Source organism: Hyalella azteca, unplaced genomic scaffold (genome assembly GCF_000764305.2).
Source record: "Hyalella azteca isolate HAZT.00-mixed unplaced genomic scaffold, Hazt_2.0.2 contig3354, whole genome shotgun sequence".
NCBI classification, from domain to species: Eukaryota; Metazoa; Arthropoda; class Malacostraca; order Amphipoda; family Hyalellidae; genus Hyalella; species Hyalella azteca.
In genome coordinates, this window is record NW_025933605.1 from 51,277 (window position 1) to 78,615 (window position 27,339).

The following is a 27,339-nucleotide window of genomic DNA, read 5'->3' on the forward strand; positions in this document are numbered from 1 at the left end:
TCCTAAAAAAATGCTTTACATATTCTTATACATAAAGTATATTTCTGTGATTGGCTTTTATAAACACTGTGAAACACACAAACTTGCACACAAACTAACCTGCTTGCATAGGTCAGCAGGAGACCCTGTCACTATTTGATGTATGATAGGAGGCAATTCAGATCCAGCTCCTCCAATGATAGAGAAGCCTAATCCTCCAGAAGGGCTTTTCTCCAGTTTCACATATCTTAAATATTTATCACCCATGACTGAAACAGAAATACAAATTATTTCACAGAAATTGACACTGTAAATTATTGCAATTACTAAATTTTACTCAGTGGTCCAAATGATGCAATTTGGGCCAGACCTCTGACTCTGAGTCTCTGACCCTTTGTGAGCATGAGGAAAGGATTTGATTTCAAGTTCAAAGTAGAGATCGGTGATGGACCAGTACTACCACTGCTGCACAGAATTTCCTAGCAGCAAATGGAAGCAGCAATTCAATAATAGGATCATGTGCTCAGTTGACAGTTGGCATTGGCTAAATTTTTTTGCAAGACCAAAAAAAGTTAAAGAAAAATGTAGGGTAAACGCGGTATATTCCGACATCGTGGGTAATTCTGTCACCTCTCTAGTGTTTCCTTTATATTAACCCATTAAAGCCTATTGGCAATTTTAGTTGCCACCTGAAAAAATGGTTGTATTATTCATAATATAAAGTAAATTTCTGTGTTATAGTTCTACACCGCATCATACATGTTCCATGCGATTACTGAAGAAGAATTGTTCACCTCGGTTGCTCACTCTTCAGTCAGTTGACCTTTCAACTACAGGCAGTCACTGTGTTTTTGATCAGGCCTGAACCGGCCCACAGAAAAGGCTATGTTAAAATTGTTTGAAGTCAATATTTTATAATTGTATGCATTGAAATGATGGATTAGGAGCCTAGTAATCAGACAAAATTCATAAATGGCATTAAACATTAACATTAAAGACAATCTAAGCTAAATCATATATAGTGGCAACTGAAGTTGCCACTCGGCATTTGTGACATGCAAACTGTATTCTTGCATGAATGCGGAGATAAAAGGCTACCTCATGTTCTACATGTATTATAACAAATAAGTTAACATCCAGTTGATAGAAAGATATTTTAATGAAGTTTGATTGTGATATTTATAACATATATCTACATATATTCATTTGCAAGTGAACTTTAACAGAAGTTTACGATATATTGGTAGACTAGGCCAAAAATGACAATGAAGTTTTATTTGTAATTTATCATCCAAGGAAAATACTCATACGGAATCATTCATGGATTCAGATGATTTTGATGATAAGGTTACCTGTAAACCTGATAATTTGCCCAGATTTATATTGATGAGTCATGTTGTCAAGATGATAATGAACAAAAGGAAAGCCACCTTCAAAGAAACAAAATGTAATTGTTTATAAATAGAGCAAAGATGACATGACTTCGTCAATGCCGCACTTTTGGAAGATCGACATGCTATCCAGTACTCTCTGACTGAGAAAAGTACCTCATTACATGCAATGAATTACTTTTGTACTAACTAATGGATAAACCATTTATGTGAACAGAGCAAATTATATGCTCAGCAACAAAATCTGCCATGTAATGAGATCAATTTTGCTAGCATGGGAGTATTTTTGCCCGTATTGCTTCTCTCTTGATAAACTAAACTGCCTCATAGAAGCCTCTACTAGTATGATTTGTTTCACCAACAATTAGCAACTTATTGGATCCAAAATTTACTCCAAAAAATTGTGGTGGTCCCTTTTCTGGGCCACCACCATAGTTAGTGCCTGAGCTGTAAATGCTTGGAGACACTTCAATACATGCAGTAACAATATTCAGTGGTTGAAATTCATCAGAGATGCTGTTATTGGAACCATAAAGACTCAGCCCAGCCAGGAAGTAAAGCGGTTCTAAATTTGCATCGTGTGGACCCTCTTAGAATATTGTCCTGATAACTACAGCAGATTACTGGATAGTGAGAGGAGAAACAAAATATGCAAAACGTCACACAGCAAAGGAAGGACTGTGTGCAAATGCAAATTATGCATTATTGCTCATCACCTACATTGCATGAAAGTTATCCATACGATGTTTATTCTTCTATGCAGCAATGATTATCGATGATGTTTACCATTATAAATGTTATTGACCCATTTTCTCATGAATTTATCAATGATTTAAATACTGAATGGATAAATCATTTATCGTTCCAAAATATTTGTTTCATTATTTCAATTTACCTATAGCAAATTTAGTTTTATTGGCCCTAGTCAATAAGATTACCATACATTGCATAGAAGTTCATATATGTTATCTTACTGCCGAATGGCAACCTTAGGTGCCAGGCCATATTTTAGCATTCATCTGCAATTTCGGTAAAATGAATGTTTTAATAGATTAACAATGACTAAATGAAGTATTCAAACTGGAAAAAATATTGAATTATCCCCCAAATAATTCTCGGCTTTAATGGGTTAAGCTTTGTTTTAGTTCCATGCGTTTGTTGATGGTTGAAATGGTGACGTCATACATTTGCGCATCAAACCTGCCAAAACACTAGGTCTTGGCCATCTAGCAGGAAAATATTGGGATCCAAGAGAGACAATGCACGCTACCCAGTGAGATCATCGAAAAATGTGTCAAATTTGACAGTTGACCTTGCTCTACCAAATAATGAATAACTGTTTGTATAGGAAGAATATTATGGTCTGAGACTTTTAAATACGCCTGTGAATATATTAGGAATCCTTTAAGTATACTTGTATTCGCTGATTTCAAGTGGTAAATAAATTAATAGATGATTAAGTTGAGAAATGGATTTAGACACATGAAAACTAATTCCGTCACAACTTGAATAGGACACACACAGATCATTCCAAGCTGTGTACAAAAATTAAAATTTGCTTAATTAAAAGCTTATTAGTTGTTAATTAAAAGCGTGATTAAGTAGTGTTCAATATTCATTAGTGTTCTAATTCAAAGCCGTGTTGTATTCCAATACAGCTCACACAGAGAACGGAATTCGAACACGTGGATGACGGCATTATGTATCAGTAGAATTCGAAGCGCGGACGGAATACGCCTCACCACGTGCCGAATATAGCCACACCCAGTGACGGAATATAGGGATTTGGTAGGTTTGCATTCTAAAGGCTTTTAAATAAATATGGCAACATTTTGTGACATTTTGTCGTTGCTGACGCATAGGGTAAACGCGGTATGTTCCGACACATTAAGGACGCATCGAGAAATGAAAAACTATAAAAAAAACTGTATGCGTTACGTAACTTCTGTTGGCTTCACGTGACTCACAAAACACCGGACTACGCGTCAGCAACGATGAAACGTCACAAAATGTTGCCATATTTATTAAAAAGCCTTTAGAATGGAAACCTACCAAATCCCTATATTCCATCACTGTGTGTGGCAATATTCAACACGTGGTGAGTCGTATTGCGTCAGCGCTTCAAATTTAACTGATACGTAATGCCGACATCTACGTGTTCGAATTCCGTTTGCTGTGTGAGCTGTATTGGGATACAACACGGCTTTGAATTAGAACAAATTCCGTTTGCTGTGTGAGCTGTATTGGGATACAACACGGCTTTGAATTAGAACACTAACGAATATTGAACACTCCTTAATTACGTTTTAATTAACAAGTATTAGGCTTTTAATTAAGCAAATTTCAATTTTTGTACAAAGCTTGGAACGATCTGTGTGTGTCCAATTCAAGTTGTGTCGAAATTAGTTTTCATGTGTCTAAATCCATTTCTCAACTTAATCATCTATTAATTTATTTACGACTTGAAATCAGCAAATACAAGTATACTTAAAGGATTCCTAATATATTCACAGACGTATTTAAAAGTCTCAAACCATAATATTCTTCCTATAAAAACAGTTATTCACTATTTGGTAGAGCAAGGTCAACTGTCAAATTTGACACTTTTTTCGGTGATCTCACTTGGTAGTGTGCATTGTCTCTCTTTGGATCTCAATATTTTCCTGCTAGATGGCCAAGACCTAGTGTTTTGGCATTAGTTCGATGCACAAATGTATGACGTCACCATTTCAACCATCAACGAACGCATGGAACTAAAACAAAGCTTAATATAAAGGAAAAACTAGAGAGGCGACGGAATTACCCACGATGTCGGAATATACCGCGTTTACCCTAGTCATGATAGTTATTATTGATAGCTAGTGCGGTGTTGGGTGTTTTGAGAGTTACATAAAGCAAACAGAACTTGAGTAATGAGTAACACATACGGTTATTTTTTATAGTTTTTCATTTCTCGATGCGTCCATAATGTGACGGAATATACTGAGTTTACCCTAACATTTTGCCTATAATTAAAAAATCATAAATCTGTTGTTTTAACAAATTAACATGGAATTTTTAAAACTTCTGCCTGATATTCCAAATTGGGTTGTAAATAATTAGACTGATAATAGACTAACAGACTAACTGATTAGAGCCCAGTGAAAATGCTTCTTTAGCTAGGTACATATGTAATTTCTCCATCTTTAGTAATAATCTTATTTTATTATTAATCTAGATATAGTTTATAGTATACCCTCACGGCCACTCAGGTCAGGTCTTTACATTCTAATCTAGACATCTAGTCACTAGTGAGTAGTGACTACTGAGGCTACTGACCTCTAGTGACAGTGACTGAGTAGTGAGAACTGTGAGTTCACTGAGTTGACATTTTCACCTGGCGCAAATTCATCATTCAACCCGCCTATGTCTTCCCAAGTTCCCAGAATTATTTCCCAGCTTCAGTCAGTCTTCCCCTCTCAATCACAGTCTCACAGACACTCCTTCTACGTTCTACATTCTGGATTCAGCCCATCCATTCTCAGCTCCGAGTTCCGACTGTGTCCGACTCCGACAGACCACGGAACACCAGACTGACCAGAGTAACCTACTAGGCCTTCCAATTCAACGGGCATCTAAAAGCTGGACAGCGGTGAAAAACGGATTTTTGGATATTGCAAAAAACAATTCAACTGCAATTTCTTGCACCGAGCGAGAAATTGGCACTAAGAATTAGAATTGAGAGCTTCATCTTCCTGTGAATCAATTTTCAATTTATCAATTGATTGTTCAATTTCGTCAGCAATCATCTGATTCATCCATAATTTACCGTTATTGTGATCATATAATATCACACTTGTTTAAGGGAAAATGTCAAAGTCGTCAACATCAAGGTTTTCTGAAGCCTAATTAATCAAGAGCATTGCAATAAGTTACAGAGTTTATTTTTTTAAGGAAATGTCTAATAGGTGGGAAGTAATTTGTTGTTTGCTGAACGATGTTTTGTAAACAATTACTTCAAATGTAAAGAAAACGACATTATGTTAGAGAATTACAAAAAATTCTCTTATATACAAAAAATGTAATAAATGAATATTTATCGAGTAAAATCAGCATCGCGTGCCTCGATCATTTGATTTATATCCCGACGACAAGTTGACAACACAAGTAACATTTTAATTGTTACCAGCTTACCCGGTAGTCAAGGTTGGCAAACATTTCCGTATTTTGTTTTTCTAACAGGCTTAAAAAGTTTGAAGTGCTCATGAAATATCTTCGTAACTGTTGTAAATATTTTTTATAAAACGTTGCCTACAAACTCCTGACACCTTCAACTTATGTCGATTTAACTGCTTAAAAAATAAATTATTTATAACTTTTTACTTCAAATTAAAAATTACCAAAAAAACCTAGAAATTCATTCGCTTTAAAACGATAAAAGGTCTGTTTAAATTTCAACGCCAGTCAGTGCGCGAAAGCGTGAGCGAGATTAGATGGTGTTCGAGATCACTGATATTTTGCCCGCTAGTTAATTTTCCAATGTAAATAAATCCTTGCCAAGGCAATGCCTGACCCTACATCTGCGATTACATCAGTTGCAATATCTAAAATGATAACTTAGGTGCTGTGTCGAATAAATAAAAATTTCCTTGTTCCTGAGTCTCATTTATTGCGATGATTGATAATAATACTTTTTCGTTGTTATAATCAGGAATAAAATGATAGTTCGCGACGGTCACTTTAAAATAAGATTAATGAGCGAAACCTTTATAGATTAAGGCCTTGATTGACGTTCTGGAACTGTGGAACTACGTCATGCAGATCAATGTGACTTAAATTAATGAAAATGAATTAAAATTTTGTTAATAAAATGAGAAGTTTCATTATGATAGTTACATTAAGAATGCGAAGGTGAAGTTACATTACATTATTAATATTAAGAACACTAGGATCTATTCCAGCTTATCCATATGTATAAATTGTTTAGTTAAACGCTGTATTCTCATACTCGGAGGTGATCTTATAAGGATACGATGATGCATGGTCGAGCTTTTGCGTGGATTATCCATACAATTCATGGATAAATATTGAACCGTGGATCAACGGCGTGATGGTCCTCAGTAGGTATATTGCTCCATTACTTGTCATGCTCATTTTATTACGACTGCGAATTAAAAACGTCAGGGCGAAATTTGTTAAATTAACTGTTATAATATTAATTTTTTACATTCTCTTAGTCGCTAATCTCTTTAAGGCAGTCAGAAACGGAAAGATCGAGTTTACGATCAACCCCAATCTGTAATTGTCGTTCACCAACAGGGAAAAAATTAAACAGTAAAATAATAATATAAATTTTTACGGTATTTTTGACAAAGAAACCTCCAAGCCTTCTCTTGTGTGAAGGCTGTTAGTTATCAGAGAAGAGACTATGATTTTCGTAAGGGAAAATTGTTCAGTTTCGAAAGATAGACTCTGCTTCTCAGTGGAAATTGCATTTTTCTATGTTCACATGGAAGACTTGGTGCTTTAGCAGAGGAGAGACCCGAGTGTGCAGATGATCCAAGTCCCCAGTACCGACATGCCGACTACCCCCTGCCGGGAGGCCGCACTCGGGGTCGAACCTAGATGAACAACTGCACGGGATAAACGGGGTTTACTCGAGCACCAAATAAACATATGATGATGGGGCTCATACAGACAGTAATTAATTTCAAGGGAAAAAATCTGTATAGCTTGGTATAGTATAGTATAATATAGTATAGCATAGTAGAGCAACATGGGGCAGCGCACCCCCTCCCCCCTTTTTTAAACTAAATTTTTGATGAAGTTTTAATTGATACGAGTGGTTCTTTGTTTTGTTTAAAGGTACAACTAATGAGGAATGCATGATGTGAATTACACGCCTATAGAGTTATTCAATTTTTAATGAAACATTATTTGTAAAAAGTGTCAAATGGACCAATTGCCCCACCCCTGGGGCAATGGGCCCATGGACTTGGGGCAATGCGCCCACCCTTGGTCCCTTTACCACAATTGCATATTTTTCGTTTAAAAATGATAAAACAACACTTTACAGTTAAAATAAGAAAAATTTCATAAAAAAATATGACATTCATTCATTTATTAACAACTCAAAAAATCATATCCTTAACTTCAAAAAATATACTCTTGGCTTAAAAAATCTATCACTGACGTGTAGAAAAATATTGCATTGACATAAAAATATATATCCTTGGCTTGAAAAATATATCCTTGCGATAAAAAGTTCGACCTTGACATGAAAAAATGTATCCTTGACTAGAAAAATATACTGTATTTAGTTGATCAGAAAAAAAACTTCGTTCCAGTTTCGTCCATAATCCAGATATTATGTGCAGGGAATTCGTACCTAATCGTGATTTCAGCCAACACCATAAAAACTCATAAACTTTTGGCTCATTGGTGTTGACTGAAATCAATTTTTGGCAAGGCAAGAATCAATAACTCGATAAGGGGTCATATAAAATGTATAAAAAAAATTTTTAAAGACCACGTTTTTCATGTGGACTCAAAAGTAGAAAATAATTTTTCGGCAGCTACTGATCTCTGTTTGCTATGAAGTGTAATTTGTAATTCAAAAAGCTAGTCATAGTTTAAAAAGGTCATTGAGACAAATCTAATGATGTATAACACAAGACTTCACCATGGGCGCTTTGCCCCGTGACACGCGTGGGCCCGTTGCCCCACTAGGTATCATTTCAATTTATATCGTGTCAACATTTTATTTTAAAAGCTAATAGTCTAAACTTGATCTCAAAATTATCCCTTTAAATATTACTTTTAAAATATATTTCACTGTAATTTCAAAAGCTTCATCTACAGTAATCGAAAACAGTTTTATATAGCAGCAAAAAAGTTATCTGGACTAAAATAGTTGTTCACAAATAACGTAATAACGCAAACACTTAGCAAAACGTAAATCCGTACACTTCATCCTAGTGAAACTATCGATCGGCGGTAGAGAACACGGACCAATATCTGCCATACTTAGCGAGAAACCCGCTATGGGCCCATGACCCGCAGTGGCATGGTATATGGGGCAGGGCTTAATATGCTAAGGGGCAGGCCTTAATATGCTAAGGCCCTCCAGGTAGCTGTCCCGCAAGAGCCGGACGGTTTCCCGGAAGAGCCGGATATCCGGGAGATCCGGCTTCAGCAGCCGGGAGATCCTGCAATACCGGCTGTCAACGTATTCCCGGTACTCCCGGGAGCCTGCCGGAAGTCCCGTATGCCTCCCGGATTTCCAGGTAGATCGCCGGAATTCCCGGAAAAAAACGGTAAAACAGCAGGTACAGCCGTTTGAGCAGTAAGAACTGCAGTAAAAACAGGGTAGGCCGGGCTTTTTTCACGGTATTCCAGGTAAGTTATGCAAATTTAGGCCCGCCCCTTCCCCTGTTTCCTATAAAAAATCCAGGTGTGTGGATGGTTTCATCATTTCAAGCAGCACAACAGATCGGGCAACATCATGGCAAGCCAGACACAGAGGATAACCATATTGACAGAGGCTGTCAACATAATGGGAGAGTATGTACACATGGCCAAGGCTTTACAAGACAACAGAATTGCTATAGAATTGATAAGTGAATTTTGATAAATAATATTGTGGATTTCCAGAGTTTCCGGATTTTTTTTTTTTTGGTCAATTTCACCCCTCCCGGTACCCCAGGCTGGTCCCCCGGCCGTGCCGGTTGAGTTCTCACATAGCAACGGAAGAGCAGGTTGGGTCCCGGATTTTTATGGTTCCTGGCGTACCGGCAAAATTAGTCAACATGTTGAATAATTTTCCGACCAAACCGGATTATGGCCACGCCCTCCAGGAATTCTAGGAACTCCCGGATCTCCAGTTTGATAACCGGTACCCCAGGAATCGATTCCGGGTGTCTTCCGGCCCTTTAACCGGCAATGTGAGAACGAAGCGTTAAACCGCAGCTGCCACGTATCAGCCCAGTCAACTAAACTATCAAGATCATCCTGCAGTTGCGCTTTATTTGACGCATCCTTCACTGTATTATAAACTTTGAGCACACGCTAGACACTACTTCTGGTAGATCGTTTATATAAGCAACCAATAAAGCAGGCCAAATAACACTTCCTTGAGACACGCCACTGCGCACTGATGCCCAGTCTGACACGGTTCCGTTAATACTGACACGTTGTCGCCTACCTACTAGAAAATCTCTGATCCATTGGAGTACGTTTCCCTCTATTCCCAAAGAGTTCTCTTTACGCAACAGCCCCTCAAGCGGAACGCTGTCAAATGTCTTGGCAAGTGTAACAAGTGTAACGGAATTCATCGAAAAATTAGTCCACAACGAAGGACGCAACATGCAAACAGAATATAATCACCCGTAATTTTACATTGATATCAAAGCAGTCAAACCATGACAGATCAAATCTCAAGAAAATGCCACACCGTACCTGCTCGGAGAGCCGGAGAGTCCGCCTGACTGACCTCTTCCTCAACCTCTGCTTGTCGGCCACAGAGTCAAGACAGGAAGTTAGGTTCAAGAATCAATCATGCAAAAGAAACGAATACAACTTAAAACATTCAAGTTAGATGAGAAATAAATCGAATTTAGAGAGATAGTATAGAATGGAATTTAAACAACGATATCGAAGCAGTACGTAGTTGGCCTCGGTAATAAATACGCTTTTCTATTCTTGGTCATTGCTGTTGATACAAATAAACGTCTAGACAAACGTGCTTTAGAACATGAAGCGATAAGAGAGAGTCTTACCAGAATGTAGATCTATACTTTGAATTCTTAAATATTGCAATGGAAGATGTATTGCGTGTAAATAATTTTTAAACCTTCATAGGTTTAGAGAGAACGTCAATAGTACAAAATAATGTGATTAAATACGATAATGTCAAAAACGGTTATTTTACCTTTTTTTAATTAATTTTAAAGCAAAAAATTAAATTTCAAAATGAAAAAAAGGTCGCAATAAGCATGCAATTGAAAAATTATATTATTTATTGGAAAATAGTTTGAGATATACCATATGCATGATACGTAGAGGATGTTATAAACATTGACGTTGAACATCACTACAAGATTTATGACAATTATATAGAAAAAGAAATAGAGTTCAGTTATGTCACTATAATTAGAACTACAGTTGTTGGCAACTAAACTATGATGCTCAGCAACACGGAAAATACGACATCTGGATCGTTTACTCATTAGGAAGTACGTGGAAGTTGTCTGGTTCTCCACAGGAACAATAATTTCGTTCACCATTCCGCGAAAACCGTTCCTCCGTTTACCATAACCGAAGTTGATTTTTTATGGTGCTTGCATTGTCATTCGATTACGAGTCGCAATCAAATTAATGTTTTCATAACCCTTATGGCTTTGTCTAGAGATAACTACATTTTTTATTTAGTTGTAATAGTCAGGAACTAAACCATAATAATTTTAGCGCTTTAAAGCTACGTTTACAATTTATTAATTACCTGGTCTGAGGTCGATGGACTCTTGCATGGAGACGTTGGTGTGTGGGAAGTGGAGCTCACAAATGAGGCTGGCGTCCCCATACAGCTCCAGGTGTTGGAGCGGCAGCTCCACACGCAGCGACGTGTTGTACACGCCATCCTCATACACGGTCTCGCGATCAGCGATTGTCTTCAGTGGCTCTCTGAAATCAAAGTGTAAATTTGGTATGTGGATTGTGAAATACGAAATCCTAGAAATATTTGTAAGAGAATTTATCCTAAAGCCCCGAAATCAAAAGTGATGAGTTATGAAAACGTTCTCGGATATGCGAACGCTGTAATAGAGATCTTGGTTTAAATTCAGACAATATATAAGCAAACTTGTTGTTAGTACATTATAATATCTGAAATAAACTAGCCTATATCGTTATCCTACTGTGAGTGCGTTAACACTAATTAATCATTATTTAGTTGCGTTTTGAAAATCAGAGAGTGCCAGAAGTGCTAGTTTACGCTGTCACTATGTAACAAAAATTGTTTTTGAATGTGCATTCCATTTTTATTACTTGATTGACAGCGCGCTGGCAATTTTTTTTGGAAAAAGCATCGAAATTAAAACAAAATATGGAGTTAGTGTCAAATTATGGATTTTTTTCAAAATTAGGCTTGCATAATTAAAACAAACCTCTGTTGGAATTAATTGAATACCTTTAAGCAAAGCAATGAAAAAATATTTATTCTGCAAACAATTGACATCTGCAGAGCCCACCTCACATCGTCCACTTGCACGTAGAGCTGCAGGCGAGGCTCCGGGTACGCGGGTTCTGCGCTGCATGACACTGTGATGTTGCCTGATGTCGTCTCCTCGACGGAAAATTCCAATTTCAATGGCAACACTGAAAACAAAATGGTGGAGTAGAAATAAAATGATTCAAACTCGTATGAATTAACATATTAAGTGTGGTACCACCCACCGTTGGGTGGTACCACAGATATGAAATACGTCCTGAATACACATAGCCGCACTTAACTTGTTAAAATGACTCACGCGCCAGCATCAAGCGGTTTGAGTTCAAATTCGCTACTCCCACTACATAGATTGCTGAAAACCGAAGGTATTCTACCTTCAACTATAGTGAGCTTCATAGCTTAAGCAGTTCCCTTATAAATTTTCTGAAAGGTGTTCCAATTTCAATTCTAACATGATTGCATAGAATGATAAGTGTCGTATTTTATGATTAATTATAGAATCACTCGCAACGGTTTCGTAACTTCTCACACTTTCTTTAGTTACGGCTTTGAATAACCAAACCCGTCCGCGCCTATCCCGTCAATTCCGGTATCCAACCCCCCGGTATCCAGGGCCCCCGGCAAGCATTCTATTGCTGTCAGTCTCTCGTGGCAGTACGTACGCATTGGACCTGTATTGTTTCACTCTGATCGGCAACCTTCGTTCTTCCCTTCGCGTCAAGATGATTTTACCAATGTAATTTCTATTCATCAGGTTTCAATCATCTCTTTGAATAATTAGAGAATTACGTAGCGATCGATGGCTGGCGGGGCTGTCATTCGGGCAGCGAATAGGCCACGGCGGACTATGCTAGCTTTACTCATGTCTGGGCGACCTCATAGAGAGAGCTTCGGGAGCACTAGTACAGCCACGTCGATGGGACGGAGGAACCTCCATCGTACTAAACCTCTGTTCTGTATTTATGGAGGTAAACTACGGAAACTAACGTGCATTGTTCGTAAAAGTTTATTCATGGTGACTTGACCCACCTTTAGAGAGAAGAACAATCACTCGTGCACAAGTAAATGTAAATTGGAAGTTTTATCTCTTGTCTATTTGATGATATGCGTTCGTCTAGACTTAAGCAACAATCCAGCGTATCAATCTGCTATTCTTACATCTGCAGCTAGGGTGTCATGATTATTAGCCTTAAGTCAAATCTCTATTTGACTTGTATCTCAAACTAGTATTTATTCATCTTTGCAGTTTGGACTTTGATTTTCGTGGATTCGCGAGCGGGTCCCTAATCGCCCAAGTTTCATACAAAGATTGGCATGAAAACCAAAAAATTCGAACGTGAAGTTATATTGGCCTTATTGGCCGTACCAATATAATCTTTGATAAAAACTTTACAATAACCTGGCATCGTACCTTTCAGCACTATGTAAGATTTATTGCGTGTATACTTACCATAGGGCTTATATTCATAACCTACGTCTATGACCAATTCCCTTGACACAAACACGTCACATCCACCGTATACTACGACTATGACCAATTCCCTTGACACAAACACGTCACGCTCACCGTAAACCATGAGTGGAACGACGTGCGTCTTCTCGTCGTAGTGGCTGGAGACGACGCAGGTGTAGTCGCCTGATGAGGCGGGGGTTGGGGCGAGCAGACGGAGGGCGCGGTGACGGTGTCGAGGGTCTTCGTGGTGCTTGTAGGAGGTGTCCACCGTACCCGGGGGCAGCCCCGACACCTGCAGGGGTTTGTGTGCATTAAAGTAGCAGGTTTCTTTCTATTTAAATGGTTATTTATCAAAATGAGCTTAGTTACACTGAAAAGTTAAATGTTTTTCGATGCTTGTTGGTTCATTCAGATTATTTTCACGAGGATTATTTCAGTGAATATCTTTAGCAGAAGGAAATCGTTAATCAACATAATTATGAAACTCGGAGTTCCATGTGACTTTCTTTGCCCTAAATTTTACTCAGAACTCATCAATTTAGTAGCAATGTTTAAAAAATCATGCATGAGACTGAGATAACTTTTTTAGATTCATGGGAAGTAAGTAGAACTCAAAATACGGGTGCAAAAATGCCCATATTTCACTTGAAATCATAATAAAAAGTGCTATAATAGCCTCAGTTAATCAAAACCAATGCACACTTAATTAATTTAATCGTTCCGCAAGTGAAAGTCCCGCAGCAATATTTTAATGTTCATAGGAAACGCTTTACGGGAATTGCGCCATACCCTCAAGTAATAAAACCGCAATGCTATTCGTACAGTTGGTGCATGACAAATCTATAAACGTCCAAGGTTGCCATGACAGTTCAATACATTTGTTTGAAACTAAATAGGATGATATCACAATAAGCTAAAAACTAGATCTTAAAATAATAAAAAGTCAGTTTTCCTCTATGTTCTAGACCTGTGTTGGAAAAAGAGTCCCTGTGTTGGAAAAGAGTGTGTTGGAAAAAGCTAGTTTAGCACTCAATTTCTACTTAAAGATACTGGAACTTCCACTACGAATTTCTTAGTCTTGTAAGCACCTGCGGCTCGTCTATATCGCCGTCAAGTATCCAGGTGTAGATTGGCTGGTCGGAGTGGTTGAAGAACCACTTGAGTACCAAGCCGTTGAGGTCGTCGGGGCCCAAAGAGTACGGACAGTCAAGCACTACGGCCGAGACCGTGCCGTTCTCGACGGCCACCACCTGGCCGGTCGCTTCCATCATTATTGCTGTTACCCCTGAAATGGGTCCGTTAGAAGGACGAATTCTTGCCTACAATGAAAAGGCCTGTCCAAGTAGGTACAGGTTTTTTATAAGGAAATTGTTTTTTAGTTGAAATCAGCAATTCAACCACGAAGAAAAATTGTTTATAATAACGCCATTGGTCTATTTTGATTACACTTCCCTAGCTGGTGAGGGTGCAATTGCGTAATATTTTTCTAGAGTTTACAAGAAAAAAAATTAATCATTCCAAGTAAATGGTATCCAGGTTTGGACGGTTACTTCTTTAATTACATGTTTCCAATGAAAAACGTAGCGAAAACTAATAATCACAAATGTGCTACTTTTACCAAATTTTTTACTACAAGAATGAAATTTCATAACAAGTAAAGTGTATTATTTTTGCAAAGAAGTGTGATTGTTTTATTGGAAAATTTTATCGCTGAATTGAAAAGTTGAGTCTGTTTTTATGTTAATATATCCGGCTGAAGAGCGTTAATTGACTCTCAGAGATTCTGTCACACGGCAAACTCAACAAAACTACAACGGCGTTGACTCCATTTAAAGAAGAAAGAGGTGTTTCATAATTGAATAGTGTCCTACATGGTGATTCACAGAAACTTCCCGATTTTAAAGCTCAATAAAGATAGAACTATTAAAGATATCATTACAATATAAAATTTATTGAAAAATACATTACCTGAATTTTTATCATATAGTTTTAAAGATGACATTAGACAAATGACAGCACCGATTGTCAATACATTCAGTTAGTCGATTTTCGAAGTTCCGTTCAACTCTCTGAAGCATTTTGATGGGTATGTTGGCGATGGCTAGGGGTATGTTGTTCTTCAAATAAGGTATGGTCTTTGGACGGTGATTGTAATCAATTTATTCAAGATAACCCCATTGAAAAAAATCATACGGAGCCAAATCGGGGGATCGTGCCGGCCAAAGAAGGTCACCTCTCAAGGAGATGAGGCGCTAAGCAAAATGTTGTCTCTGAAGATCCATTGAACATCGCGCTGTATTCTTTTCCTGCATCATCTGCCTGATGGACGCGAAAGACAAAACAGGAATTTTCCGTGAATCACTCTGTACATCCCGCATTTAGCTCGTATCTATTCGGTACTTTTGTTTTAATATTTTATTAGTATATACAGCGTTCTCTCAATGTAGAAATATTTATTAATAATTTTTGTTTGGCTGATGACGGAGCTGGTCTCTGAAATATTTACGATAAAGATATAGTGAAATAACTTGGGGTTTTCGTTGCTTTGAAAGAGTGAAGTATTGACATGGGGCATAGTCGCACGATCGATGGCGCCATTAGCAGTCGTGTGCGAATGTAAACCACCGCGTGTGGGCGTCGACCATCCGCCGGCTACTCACGACCAGGATTGACATTACATAAGCTCCGGACTAATTAGATGTTATATATGTCATCAAATGAAAAAAATTATAGCCAGAAACTTTACTTCTAGGTTTACTAAAAGAAATGGTCTGAACATGAACGTCATCTGAACCAATTTCGGAAGAAACTGCTCTGTGTGACGAATTTCCGAATCATGTTAATACCTGCTGCTCCTTCAGAGCTACTAGTATAGATTCTAAAAAGGCATTTTCTTCAGCTGTTTCACAGTTACCCGTAGTAGCGCAAGTATTCACATCAGTGAAGGTTTCAAGGTTATCCTTAACTCAAAAACAAATCCCTGAAATACTTGCTTTAAGATTTCAATAATCAGCTTGGGATAAATGGCTTAATCAAACTTACCAGAGGTGGCGAACGCCATGAAGACCAGCAGGCAGGTAATCATTCTATCGGTGCCCTGACACTATTTGTCGTTTGATTCTCGGTTCGTCTATTCTGGACACAAATATTGTAAATCAGTTAAATTCTGCAAGTAAATAAATCAGTGAAGTATTTTACGTTGAAATTGAAAATGTAAGATAAATAAATTTGAAATTTTGAAATTTGAAAATTGAAATTTAGAGTTGAAATCGGAAATATTGAAGGTGAGTTGTCATCAACAAAGCGAAAATGTGTATTCGAGTCTTGGGTATCGCACGTCAAGAAATCAAATACTAGCTAGTACAATGCGACTGAATTTTTTTTTCATTCATCATAATTAACGGACTAAATGAGGAAGAACAATGTATTGTATCTTAGCGTGAAATCCGTCAAGAAGACTAAAGTGCAACTGAGAACGGACGCTATTTTCAGCCACCACATCACCCGCGCGCGACTCGCCGCACCCCACACACGACGCTAACACTAGCCCAGGTCATGCCGAACTTTGAGAGAAATTTTGCTCGCTTTGCGTTACGTAAAACCAGGTTAATTAGCATCTTGCAGCTCATCATTTTTGACCGCTTGTTGCCATGTGTGTTGTAGCAGGTAAGATCTTCATCATAAAACACTTGTATGCCTCCACACCCCCTGGCTATAAATAACCTCTCACTGCACCCTAGCTGTTGCGTGCAGTTGTTGCAATATTCCTGCACACACAAACCTTATTTTCCGTGTCAACAATCGCTCTCTTAAGGAAGTGATTCGTGCTAACTTCGTTCGGTGGTATAAAATATTTTTGTGTTTAGCAAGCTACCATTTTAGTAAATTTTATTTTAAATTAAGTTATCAACATAATAACTTTCATTTTACCTCGGAAGAAGGAAGAAGAAAATCAACTACCCCCTCCTCTAATAATGGTGGCATACACTATGATTGATGGCTATTATTATTAATGACTCATTTGGTTCATTAATACAAAAAATAAACAAACAATTAATATAAATGAACGTGCAAAAAACGTTCATATGAATAATTTTAATTTAATTTTATATTGATAATAATTTTAATAATTTCATATGAGGCGAACTAGCGCTGGTCCAGGACTGATAAACGGTTAACTGCATACTGATGCACGGTAAAATATCTACTGATGCACCATCAAGTGCTAATTTATACACCGTCAAATATCTGCTGATGCACCATCAAGTGCTAATTTATACACCGTCAAATATCAGCTGATGCACCATCAAGTGCTAATTTATACACCGTCAAATATCTGCTGATGCACCATCAACTATCAAGCGATGCACTTCTTCCCGGTGCACCGTCAACTGTTTACCGATAAGTCAACTGCCTGCTGAAGCACCTGTAGCTGCTGGCGATGTACTGTCAACAGTCTAACGATGCAAAATTGAATCTTCCAATGCACGTACTGTAAACTGCCTGTCAGCGTCCCGTCAACTTTCTACCGATGCAAGTGTGTCGATGTATCGTCAGCTACCAGCCTTTGCTGCATCACCTACCTACCGATGCACCATCAGGTAGCTACCATTGCACCGTCAGTTGCCAACTGCAAGACAGATGCACGCTGCACCCCGCCCAGCAGGCCGATTTTGGCACTAGACAAGTCTCTATGCCACCTGAGTCATGGCGCTCAACTTTCCGCTCAATCTTGTCATCTCGGTCATTAATATAAGTCAAACTGACGCTTACAGTCACGAAAATAAACGATTAGTGTTATCTGCAAATTTACTTATTCTTCAACGCCGGTATTGCTATGCAATGCTATGCTAAAGTTGGAGACACAAAAGCAGCCGAAGAAAGTAATTTAAATAGTACGAGTAAACTCCGTGGATTATATGCATCAACCCCAGTCCTCGCTTTGTTCGTTTAGCTGTCATTAGCACGGCTGGAATGAACACAAGAAATCCGTCTGAAATGAACTTACTTTACTTCTAGTACATACATTATTTTGATTCCTTTCCTTCCCCGTAAGGTAACACGAAAGTAATATTTTTCATTGTTCTCATGTCTATACGAGTATATGCATTTGAAGGAACTGGGCTTGTGTAGCACGGCTGTTCCTCAGCTGCTCTTTAACACCGCTTTAGTTAGTACGTTTTTAATTTAGTCACCTAGTAAAGTATATTCACTGGAAAACACGCATTTATTAGTTTGATATGAATGTAGCCAAAATTTAGCTCCTAATAATTGAATTTTTCTAATTAAGCATGTCCAATCAAGCTTGACCTGCTTCTCAATCTCTAGTAAATTATGCGAACAAGATTTAAAATGACGTAAATGAAAAAAATTGCCTTTATAATGATAAGACTTGATCGTAAACAGCGCTGTATGAGCAAACTTGCCTCTTTCGATACATCCCGCGCGGGGCATCGGACTGGACTAAAGAACCTCATGACGCAGTCAAATATTCAATTTCAACAAGCAAATTTCATCACAATCAGAAGAAAAAGTTCATTGTGACTAAAAAATGTGCAAAATTCAACCATTTATGCCACCTAAAACAAGGATTCGTAATATGCAATTCATTCCTGACTATTTAACTATTGACTCAGGAAATCTATGGTACAGGGTCCGCCATATTTATGGCAACGGATGTTTGCTATAAAAAATAAATTGGTTTCTAGGAGACTTTTCTTTTATAATGAAGCTTAATATAATCTATTAATTCACCTATTTTATATTGCAGAAGTCTAAGGTGTCGAAATTTATTATTACTTATGGCAGTAGATAGAAATGCAATTGTAACCCTTCATGAAAAGGGCGAGAGTAATTCAGTCATTGCAAAAAAGCTCCAAATTCGTCGTGAAACTGTGTGGAAGGTGGTAAAAAATTTAAGGAAACTGGTGAAACATGCAATCGACTTGGTCATGGAAGGAAACGAAGTGACCGAACAAAACAATTGGTCAAAAACATGAGGGAGAAGTTGAGGAGACACCCTCGTCGCTCAGCGCAAAATTGGCTGCAGGAGCAGGAGTCAGCCAAACATCAACGCGTAGAGTCCTCAAATATGACCTCAAAACCTCCCCTTACAAGATGCAAACAAGGCATGAACTAACAGGCCGTCATGAACGAATGAGGCTCGCAAGATGCCAGCACATTCTGGATCTCATTGAGGATGGCACGCTGCCCAACTTGGTGTTCAGTGATGAGATAAAATTTGACATTGTACAAAGCGTTAACCGTCAAAATGACAGAGTTTGGAGTCTGGATGGATCTGTGGCAACCAGAACAGCAACACGACGTCAAAATCCTATGTCCGTGATGGTTTGGACCGCGGTAACCGCCACTGGGAGTTCCCCACTCGTTTTTGTCCCCTCAGGAGTGAAATTGAACAGTCAGCGATACATTTCGGACATTTCGGAAGCTGTGTGTGTTGTGGCCGGCTTGAAGGTGAAGAAGTTGGAAGCTGTGTTGTTACCTTGGGCCCGTAAACACTTCAACGGCTCACCATGGAGTTTTCAACAAGACTCTACCCCATCACATGGCTCAAACATAACCCAAAACTGGATTCAGGGTCACATCCCAGCGTTCATTAGCAAAAATGTATGGCCCTCAAGAAGCCCTGATTTGAATCCTCTCGACTTTTCTGTGTGGGCTATTTTAGAGAGTAGGATAATAGATAAATGTTAAACACAAATGTGTATTTCACAAATAGAACCCCATTTAGTGAACCAATATGTTTTTAAGCTATTTTAACTGTTTCAGCACTAGAAACCTAGAACGTCTCGGGCAAATTTACGGCCGGACTCGTGGCCAGTCGCACGACCAATCTCCATATTCAATTATCGAGTAATATCTCCAAAACTAATGAACGCAGCATAAGGAAACTTGGAACATATATTCATCAGAACCTAACGTTGATTTTGAACTCGTAAAAAATTTTAAATTTCGCCTTCATTCGTGAGTTATATTGCGATAAAGGCCGAAATTCGCAGTGATCAAAGAATTTCTTCTAACCTACTGAACAGATTTGAACGAAATTTCGAATTTTATTCGAGATCAAGGATGATCTCGAATTCAAGGATGATCTCAAGGATGATTCCTAACTACTAAGCGTTGATTTTTTAGCTTTTAAATTATTTTACCTTCGTTTGCGAGTTTTTTTTTCATTTCACCGTCATTCATGATTTCACACTTCCTTATATTCGGTCCGTATCGCCGGATAATTTGTCCTTAAATTCGCGGCGATCAAGAAATATCTTATAAACTGCAGAACAGATTTCAACGAAACTTTGTATATAAATACCTAACCTCTCAACGGTGATGTTTAGCTCGTGGCGAGCTATTAATTTTTTTATTTTGCTTTCGTTCGCGAGTTATACAGATGTAGGAGGAACGACCGGCTTTTCTACCGGCCGGTTTAACCGAGAGCCGTTTACGTATAGTTGTATAACTCGCAAACGAAGGCAAGACGAAAAAAATTGTATCGAGCTAAACATCACCGTTGCTGAGGTTAGGTATTTAAATACCAAATTTCGTTCAAATCCATTCAGTAGTTTTGGAAGGAATTTCTTGATTACCGCGAATTTAAGCACGTATTGCTGTTTAAATCACGAATGAAACTCGCGAACGAAGGCACAATCGAAAAAAAATTTCTGGAGCTAAACATCACCGTTCGGTAGTTAGGACTGTAAATTCAAAATTTCGTTCGAATCTGTTCAGTAGTTTGGAAAGAATTCCTTGATCAATGTGAATTTCGGCCCGTATCGCCATATAACTATGGCAAAAACAATTGAAGGCAAAATTCAAAAAATTTTCACGAGCTTTAAATTACCGTAAGGTCCTAATGAATGCGTGTACCGAGTTTCATCGAGTTAAGTTCATTAGTTTGAGAGATATTCCTTGATCACTGAATTTGGAAATTGGCCGTGAGACCGGCCGCGAGTCCGGCCGTTAATTGGTCGGAGACCTAAACCCAGGAGAGGTTAAAAAAATATAACTCAGTACTCACTGCAGTGAGTGACAGAGAGCGCATTTTCTCGTCGACGAAAACGTGAAGTCACGGACGGACAGACAGGCGGACAGACGAACGGACATCGCGAGCACAATAGTGCATTTTTTCCATAAATGAGCAAATGCGCTAAAAACAGATCTGGGTGAAAAAACCATCGCTGGGAGTCATGTGCTGCACGTGTTGTGTACAAATCGTCAAACAAACGTTCGAACTCTTGACTTCGACTTCGGACTGCCGCCCCCTATATCGCCCCCCTATCACCCTCTTCTTCTTTACCGCCCCCCAAAATCGTTCCATCGCCCCTAGGGGGGCGATATCGCCCACTTTGGGAACCACTGGTCTAAATTAACACGAGAATGGGACTTGAAGCTTTCCTGCGTAGATTGGAGGCCATCATTAAAAAAGGGTGGTCATATAGAATAAATATGTCTAAGAATTGTTTAGGTAATTCTTGGCTACTAGCTCATCCAATAAAAACAATACACTTGTTTGTTTTATTGAGAAATAACAAAAAAACATGCGTTGCCATATATATGGCGGACCCTGTAGAAAAACCTTCCTTGCGTTTTTTCGACACCTACACTTCATTTTAGATAGACCAGTAGCTTTTTCAAACGAATGTCAGTTTGAAAAGATCTGGTGTAAGGGACAGTTCAGAGATCTCCTGTGAACAAGTGACAGAATGTACAAGAATGAGTGGCAGGCAACACCAGGCCAATTCTAAAGCGCCGACAAAGCTGTTGTTAAAAGATCCGACGATCGCTTGCTCCTTAAGGAAGGAAGATGCTTTGCACTGACGGGACGGAATCATAACTAGACCGATCTTATTCCTCAAAATTGATAGCATCTGGATCAGGTGGGAAGCACTCATTGTAACGATGGTATGTACGACTTATTATTATGAAATATTCTCGTGAAATATCAAATGCAATGGTTGGGCATCCGCATATACCGAATGAACAACAATGTCAAAAAAGAACGAATTTACATAGAGGATAACCTATCCATGATCTAATTCGTTTCTGTGACCCTTGCATCTACCTCGCCGCAGTGTTTAGAAATTGAATAATGAATGTGATACATTACCGGCATTTCCATTACCAAAGCTACGGTATCAAAAGTGCAATGGTATACATGACACAGCGAGGTACTGGGCTGCTGGAAGTCAATCCTCTATGTCTATGGCTTTCACAAGATGCACGACACGCGAGTTTAACGTTCATTAGAGCTGGGATAGGCAATGGGATACGAAGCTGTGGATTACCATTATCACTGGAACCCAATGCAAAAAGAGTGGTGTGGCTTTGTGAGATATTCAAGGCATTCATTTCTTTGAAATGGAATTGAAAAAATGTGGGTTACTCCAAAAATAGAAGAAGCAGCACGTCGACGAATACCAACGCGCAAACTCAGAACCAGTGTTTATTTTCAGCGTGGAACTGAGTTGCAGGAGCACAGGCTAATCTGTTGATGACATAAGCGAGAACGGAAAACTCTTCATACTATGAGATCGGGGATAAATATGAAGCCTTAAAATGTTTTCAAGGTTTAATAATGATAAATAATTGTTCCATACGAGTCACCAATACAAATAAACAAGTAAATCGGAAGAAAATCAGAAAAGAAAACGAAAATTGAAGTAATAGGGAAGAAGCAAGTAACCAAGTGTACAGGACACTACTGTTGTCAACAGCCTTTCGACACCTACCGCACAGCAAAAAAAATGAATGGAACATTGTATCCAAATAGTGACATTGTACGTAGCACTGATAAGCCCTTGATCGCGTTACACAATGGAGCATGAGCGGCGTTATTTTGACAATGTCTCGCTCAATTCTATTAGTAGAACATTGGTTCTACCTTTCCACGAAATGATAATCCATCTCACGAGACTAAATATTTCAAGTAACTCCTGTCACAAAATAATTTAATGTAATGTATTTTGTAATGCGTTGTCAATAATGTGATAGGATAAGACGTTCAATAACATGCAAAGGTTAAGACGTTAAATAACATACAAGAAATGGATACTACAACTTTCAATTGTAGCAATAAGAACGCAGGAGCGATCCGGCACGAAAACAAATATGGAGAAAAATGTATATTTTTAAATTCAAATATACACACCCTTCCTGCAATAAAAATCACCATAATAAAGACCACAGATGAAACAACAATCTTCCCCTGAATCAAATCAGAAAGTAATTTCAATTCAATGAAGGTAGACATAGATTCTGCCCTGTAGTTATTATTCCAAACATGTTACCGCTCTAGAATTTGATACTTTGCTTGATAACCCATGGTAAAGTAAACTATTCCAGCACAGCATGTGATCACATCGCTACACTACATCAGAGCAGGCAGCCCATAGCCGTTGGGCAAGTTGGATGGGTGCAGGCGAGGGCGCGTGACTTGGTTTTTAGTTTTTCCGACGAAGGCATCCGGGTCAGCACTTGGGCACAACTATTTACGGCGGTCTTGACACACTAAGAGGGAAGTAGCCTGTAGGAGGAAGTAGCTCACCGCCTGTGGGAGAAAAATCTTCTAAAAATGCGCGCTATGACACCACTTACAGGTGTTAGTTAATAAGGGATTTTCATGAGGGATCCCTTATAACATAAGAGGCTGTATCAAACTTATACTTGTCTCTATCATTTATATTATTTGTTCTCCCTTCACAGATCTATAATACAAGATCAGCCAGTCCCGTTTTCGCCAAAAGGTGGCCCACTGGCTGGTAGTCAGTATTTTGCAAGCGGGCGGAAATGTGGAGTTGAGAACATTACTTCACCGAGCAGTGTCCACCTGCGATGCTAAAGTGAGGCTGCAGTGAGCAAAAATCTTGGAAGCCTAGCAACCTGGGAAGCCTCGTTACCTCACCCTGATAGCTCGGCGGACGATCAATTGTCGCTCCTATCGTCTTTAACTTGAATGTGAAGCGCACATTCAGCCCATCCTGCATTAAGAGCAGAGACCCACTCCAAGCCTGTCCTCTTTTAATCTCACTGCTCTGGTTTTTTATCTATAAGGGCCTTAATGTGGAGGATGCAGCCTTCTGGGCATCTCTAATTTCGCATCTCCTGTAACTTCCTCCTGTACTTCCATACCCGCACCTCGAAGTACTATAGAATATGGCACTTCAAGCAACAAAAATCGTACACGCCGTACCTCAGAGGAAGTATGGCGTAGTGTGAACGGGCGGGATAACACGCTTGTCGTCCGGCACGGCGTTGAAAAGCTTGGCATGTCGGATCTCGGCTGTCGTAAAGCAGAGTATGGCAGCCACGTTACCGGCGCGATAGCAATAGTTGGGCGCCGACCACACAGTCACCAGTTGTTCGTTGAACAAAAACTTGATGCCTGCACATAACAACAACGCGGAATTGCAAATAAGGTTACTGTACATAACGTAACACCGGTCACAACAGTAGTGCCGGTGTTACGTACAGTAGTAGTACAACAGTAATACCGCCATAAAACATATCATGGGATTACAACTGTGGTGTCAGCATGGTTGTACTCGGGCAACAAATGCGTCGTCAACACATACTTCAACAGAGGGTATGAAATATGGAGTCAGAATAAAACAAAGCATAAGGTTACCAATGTCTCCTGCACCTACTCTGGCAAGGATTAGCACCTTCATTAACTAGCTGATGTGCTCGACACATGAGGGTGAGGGAGTTGGCAGCCATGAACTGCTGCACGACGCGTTCGCTGAAGAGGTAACCAGCCCCTCTGGGGGACGTGGACCAGGACCTGGACATGTCCTCGGGATCACTCCACACCAGGTCACAGAAGGCGCCTGGAAATGCATTATGAACTTATTTCAGAACCTCAATCAGTTAGACGGTACCTTGATTCTAATTAAATAATCAGATGGTAGTGTGCTTCTAATTCAATATATAATAGATTATAGGGATCTGGTTCAATTTATAAGATTGACAATAAAATTTAACTCTGCACGAAAAGGAAATGCTTGCTACGTAGTATAAGATATGGCCTACATTATTTTTGCAACTGGTATAGGAATGTAAATAACATTACTCTACAATTCATGTCCGAGTGTAAACTGTAGCTATGAATCTAATGTTAGTGATTGTTCGTGCACAACTGTTAGCTATTGCTGACCCTTATGAGGAATTTCTTGGTTTCGATCAATGGTGCGTATCTGGTCGAGGGTGTTGATCTCTGGGGACAATCCGCCATGCACGCAGAAAACTTTTTCATCTATGATCTGCAAGTAGATGGAATGACAAGACCGGCAGTCCTTTCCTGAAACATTCAACTATAATTGATACTTACATTTCTTAATCATCAAGCTTCTGTATTTGTAAAAAAAAATTTCCATGAAAGCAACTCTAGCAACAGTTTTTACGTCAATAGAGATATTGTTAAAAACTTTATAAAGGTTTTGAATTCCATATACAAGTATCCCAAAAAATATCAAGCTAAGGGGTAGTAAACTCACTGCTGCAATTGTGAGTAGATCAAATACTTGGCAGCAATATTTCCAGGCATTGGCATTGCCATACTTGTTTTGGCATTCGTCTGAAACGATAAAATTTATAAATACAAATGATAAAAAATATTAGATAATATGCAAATTGAGATACACAGGTCTGACATTTGCTATTTTCAGTTGTCACAATTCTACTAACAGCTCATAGGAGAAACATGGATGGATCATATGGATCCATGATATTTTGGTGAACAAATATTAATTCACATATTTCATTATGCTAATATCCTAGAATGTTTCCTGCTGGCATTAATCAAAGGCCATGGATATACAAGGTGACGACTTGATTGAAATGCTAAAATATCTTCCAAGCATGGAACAGAGTAGCAGTGAATGAGTAATGCTTTACTAGCCCACAACTACCAATATTGAGGATAACAGCTAAAGTGAAATAGCACTGGCAAGGGCCTGCCCTAATACTACAGAGAAGCTAGAGATATATACTATACTTGAGCAAGTCTCAGGGCTCAGGGCGCACCATAAAAGCCGTAGACCTGTGTGATTTGCCGTGACTCATGATTGCCACGCAGTAAAGTAATCCTGTTGGGCCACTTGGCTTTGAGGACCAGCAGCCTAGTCAGGGTCTCCAAGGAATAATATCCTCGGTCCACAAAGTCTCCCATAAATATGTAGTTTGTGTCCGGCACCTGCCCCCCCGTCCGGAAAAGTTCTTCCAAGTCATAATACTGAAAAATAATAATCACCATTAGATTAATAATAAAAAATAACTAACTGGACAATTTATTCAAGGCTGTTTAATGACCATTTAAATTTTTAACATTTTTGACACTTTAAAATACAGGGATTAAGATTAAATGTCATTGCAATATTTGATAACAAAACATTTAACCTATGATGTGGACACACACCTGGCCATGTATATCACCGCACACAGTGACGGGAGACGACACTGGCTGCACATTTCCCTCCTCTAACAGCAAATCACATACCAGACTGCAGAGGAGCTGATGAACACAAAACAAACATTACCAACTTTAGCATAAATGTAATAAGTTTAATTTGTGTAATATATACAATACAAAAAATATGTATAATAGCAAAATTTACAAAAATGATACAGATGTTGAAAAAATAAAGCAATATTGAGAAATCTTTAGCAATAGTATGTTAAGGCAAAATGTTTAGCAATCAAATGATAGGCTTGAGACATCTGATACTAACATTTGATAACATTAATGAGATGAAATTAAAAACTATGAAAATCAATAGCAAAACAATCATATTACATTAAACTTTGTCATAATTTCAATAATTAAAAATTTAAAATTTTATAGTAGTTACATTTAGAGGCTCAATGGTCTCACCTTCAAGTCATTTTCAGGAAGATACTTGCAGTCTTTGGTGATCTCAATCCATTGATCAATATCAGCCATGATTGCAGTATTGAATTAAACAAAATTCCACCACGTCAGGATTTATTACTTTGCATACAACAGTTATATGGACAATTAAACCTGGGACATGAGAAATGCATTAGAAGAGTCACTAATGTTTTGAACTAAGTTGTAAGTTGGTGACCTGATGGTTTGCTACAGGCAGATTCTAAGCAATTCTTTGGGTGAGATAAGCATCTTGATCGTGAAAATTTTCAATCTCAATGTTAAGGGGACCGTCTAACCTAAAATTTTCAATTTTGGCGTTTTCCACTTTTTGGGCTCATCTTAAAGCTCACTTTTCAACGCATTCAACGGTACCAGAATCATCCCTGTGCGTCAAAAAATGATTTCG

General features: G+C 38.6%; 3 protein-coding genes across 7 annotated transcripts in view; all 3 read right to left on the minus strand.

Annotated features, from left to right (window-relative positions):
- Window positions 1-4,873, minus strand: part of LOC108669415 (PH and SEC7 domain-containing protein) — a 29,060-nt gene extending 24,187 nt beyond the window's left edge. For 2 of the 3 annotated variants that reach the window (XM_047879580.1, XM_018156741.2), the window contains exons 1-2: window positions 4,689-4,873; window positions 100-248 (exon numbers count right to left, since the gene is read on the minus strand). In XM_047879580.1, coding sequence (XP_047735536.1) covers window positions 100-246 — 147 coding nt within the window. In that variant the 5' untranslated portion in view covers window positions 247-248; window positions 4,689-4,873. The remainder of the gene's footprint in view (window positions 1-99; window positions 249-4,688) is intronic. The other variant, XM_018156742.2, reaches the window with a different exon arrangement.
- A 1,970-nt stretch (window positions 4,874-6,843) lies between these two features.
- Window positions 6,844-17,656, minus strand: LOC108669404. 3 transcript variants are annotated; one of them, XM_018156724.1, is made up of 8 exons: window positions 17,614-17,656; window positions 16,073-16,160; window positions 14,119-14,315; window positions 13,145-13,322; window positions 11,597-11,723; window positions 10,849-11,030; window positions 9,807-9,857; window positions 6,844-6,982 (listed from the first exon to the last, which is right to left on the minus strand). In XM_018156724.1, exons 2-8 carry the CDS (start codon window positions 16,113-16,115, stop codon window positions 6,876-6,878), a joined length of 885 nt encoding a protein of 294 aa, XP_018012213.1. In that variant the 5' UTR covers window positions 16,116-16,160; window positions 17,614-17,656; the 3' UTR covers window positions 6,844-6,875. The 3 variants fall into 3 exon arrangements, with proteins under 3 accessions (XP_018012213.1, XP_018012214.1, XP_018012216.1); XM_018156725.2 differs by having other exon boundaries at window positions 17,618-17,637; XM_018156727.2 differs by lacking the exon at window positions 17,614-17,656 and having other exon boundaries at window positions 9,807-9,854; window positions 16,073-16,198.
- Window positions 17,657-22,602: 4,946 nt separating this feature from the next.
- Window positions 22,603-27,168, minus strand: LOC108669419 (serine/threonine-protein phosphatase 6 catalytic subunit). Its single transcript, XM_018156748.2, has 8 exons — window positions 26,916-27,168; window positions 26,460-26,555; window positions 26,069-26,276; window positions 25,540-25,619; window positions 25,200-25,305; window positions 24,709-24,873; window positions 24,237-24,428; window positions 22,603-23,594 (listed from the first exon to the last, which is right to left on the minus strand). The coding sequence occupies exons 1-7, from the start codon at window positions 26,982-26,984 to the stop codon at window positions 24,238-24,240; spliced, it is 915 nt and encodes a 304-aa protein (XP_018012237.1). The 5' UTR covers window positions 26,985-27,168; the 3' UTR covers window positions 22,603-23,594; window position 24,237.
- Between the last annotated feature and the right edge of the window lie 171 nt (window positions 27,169-27,339).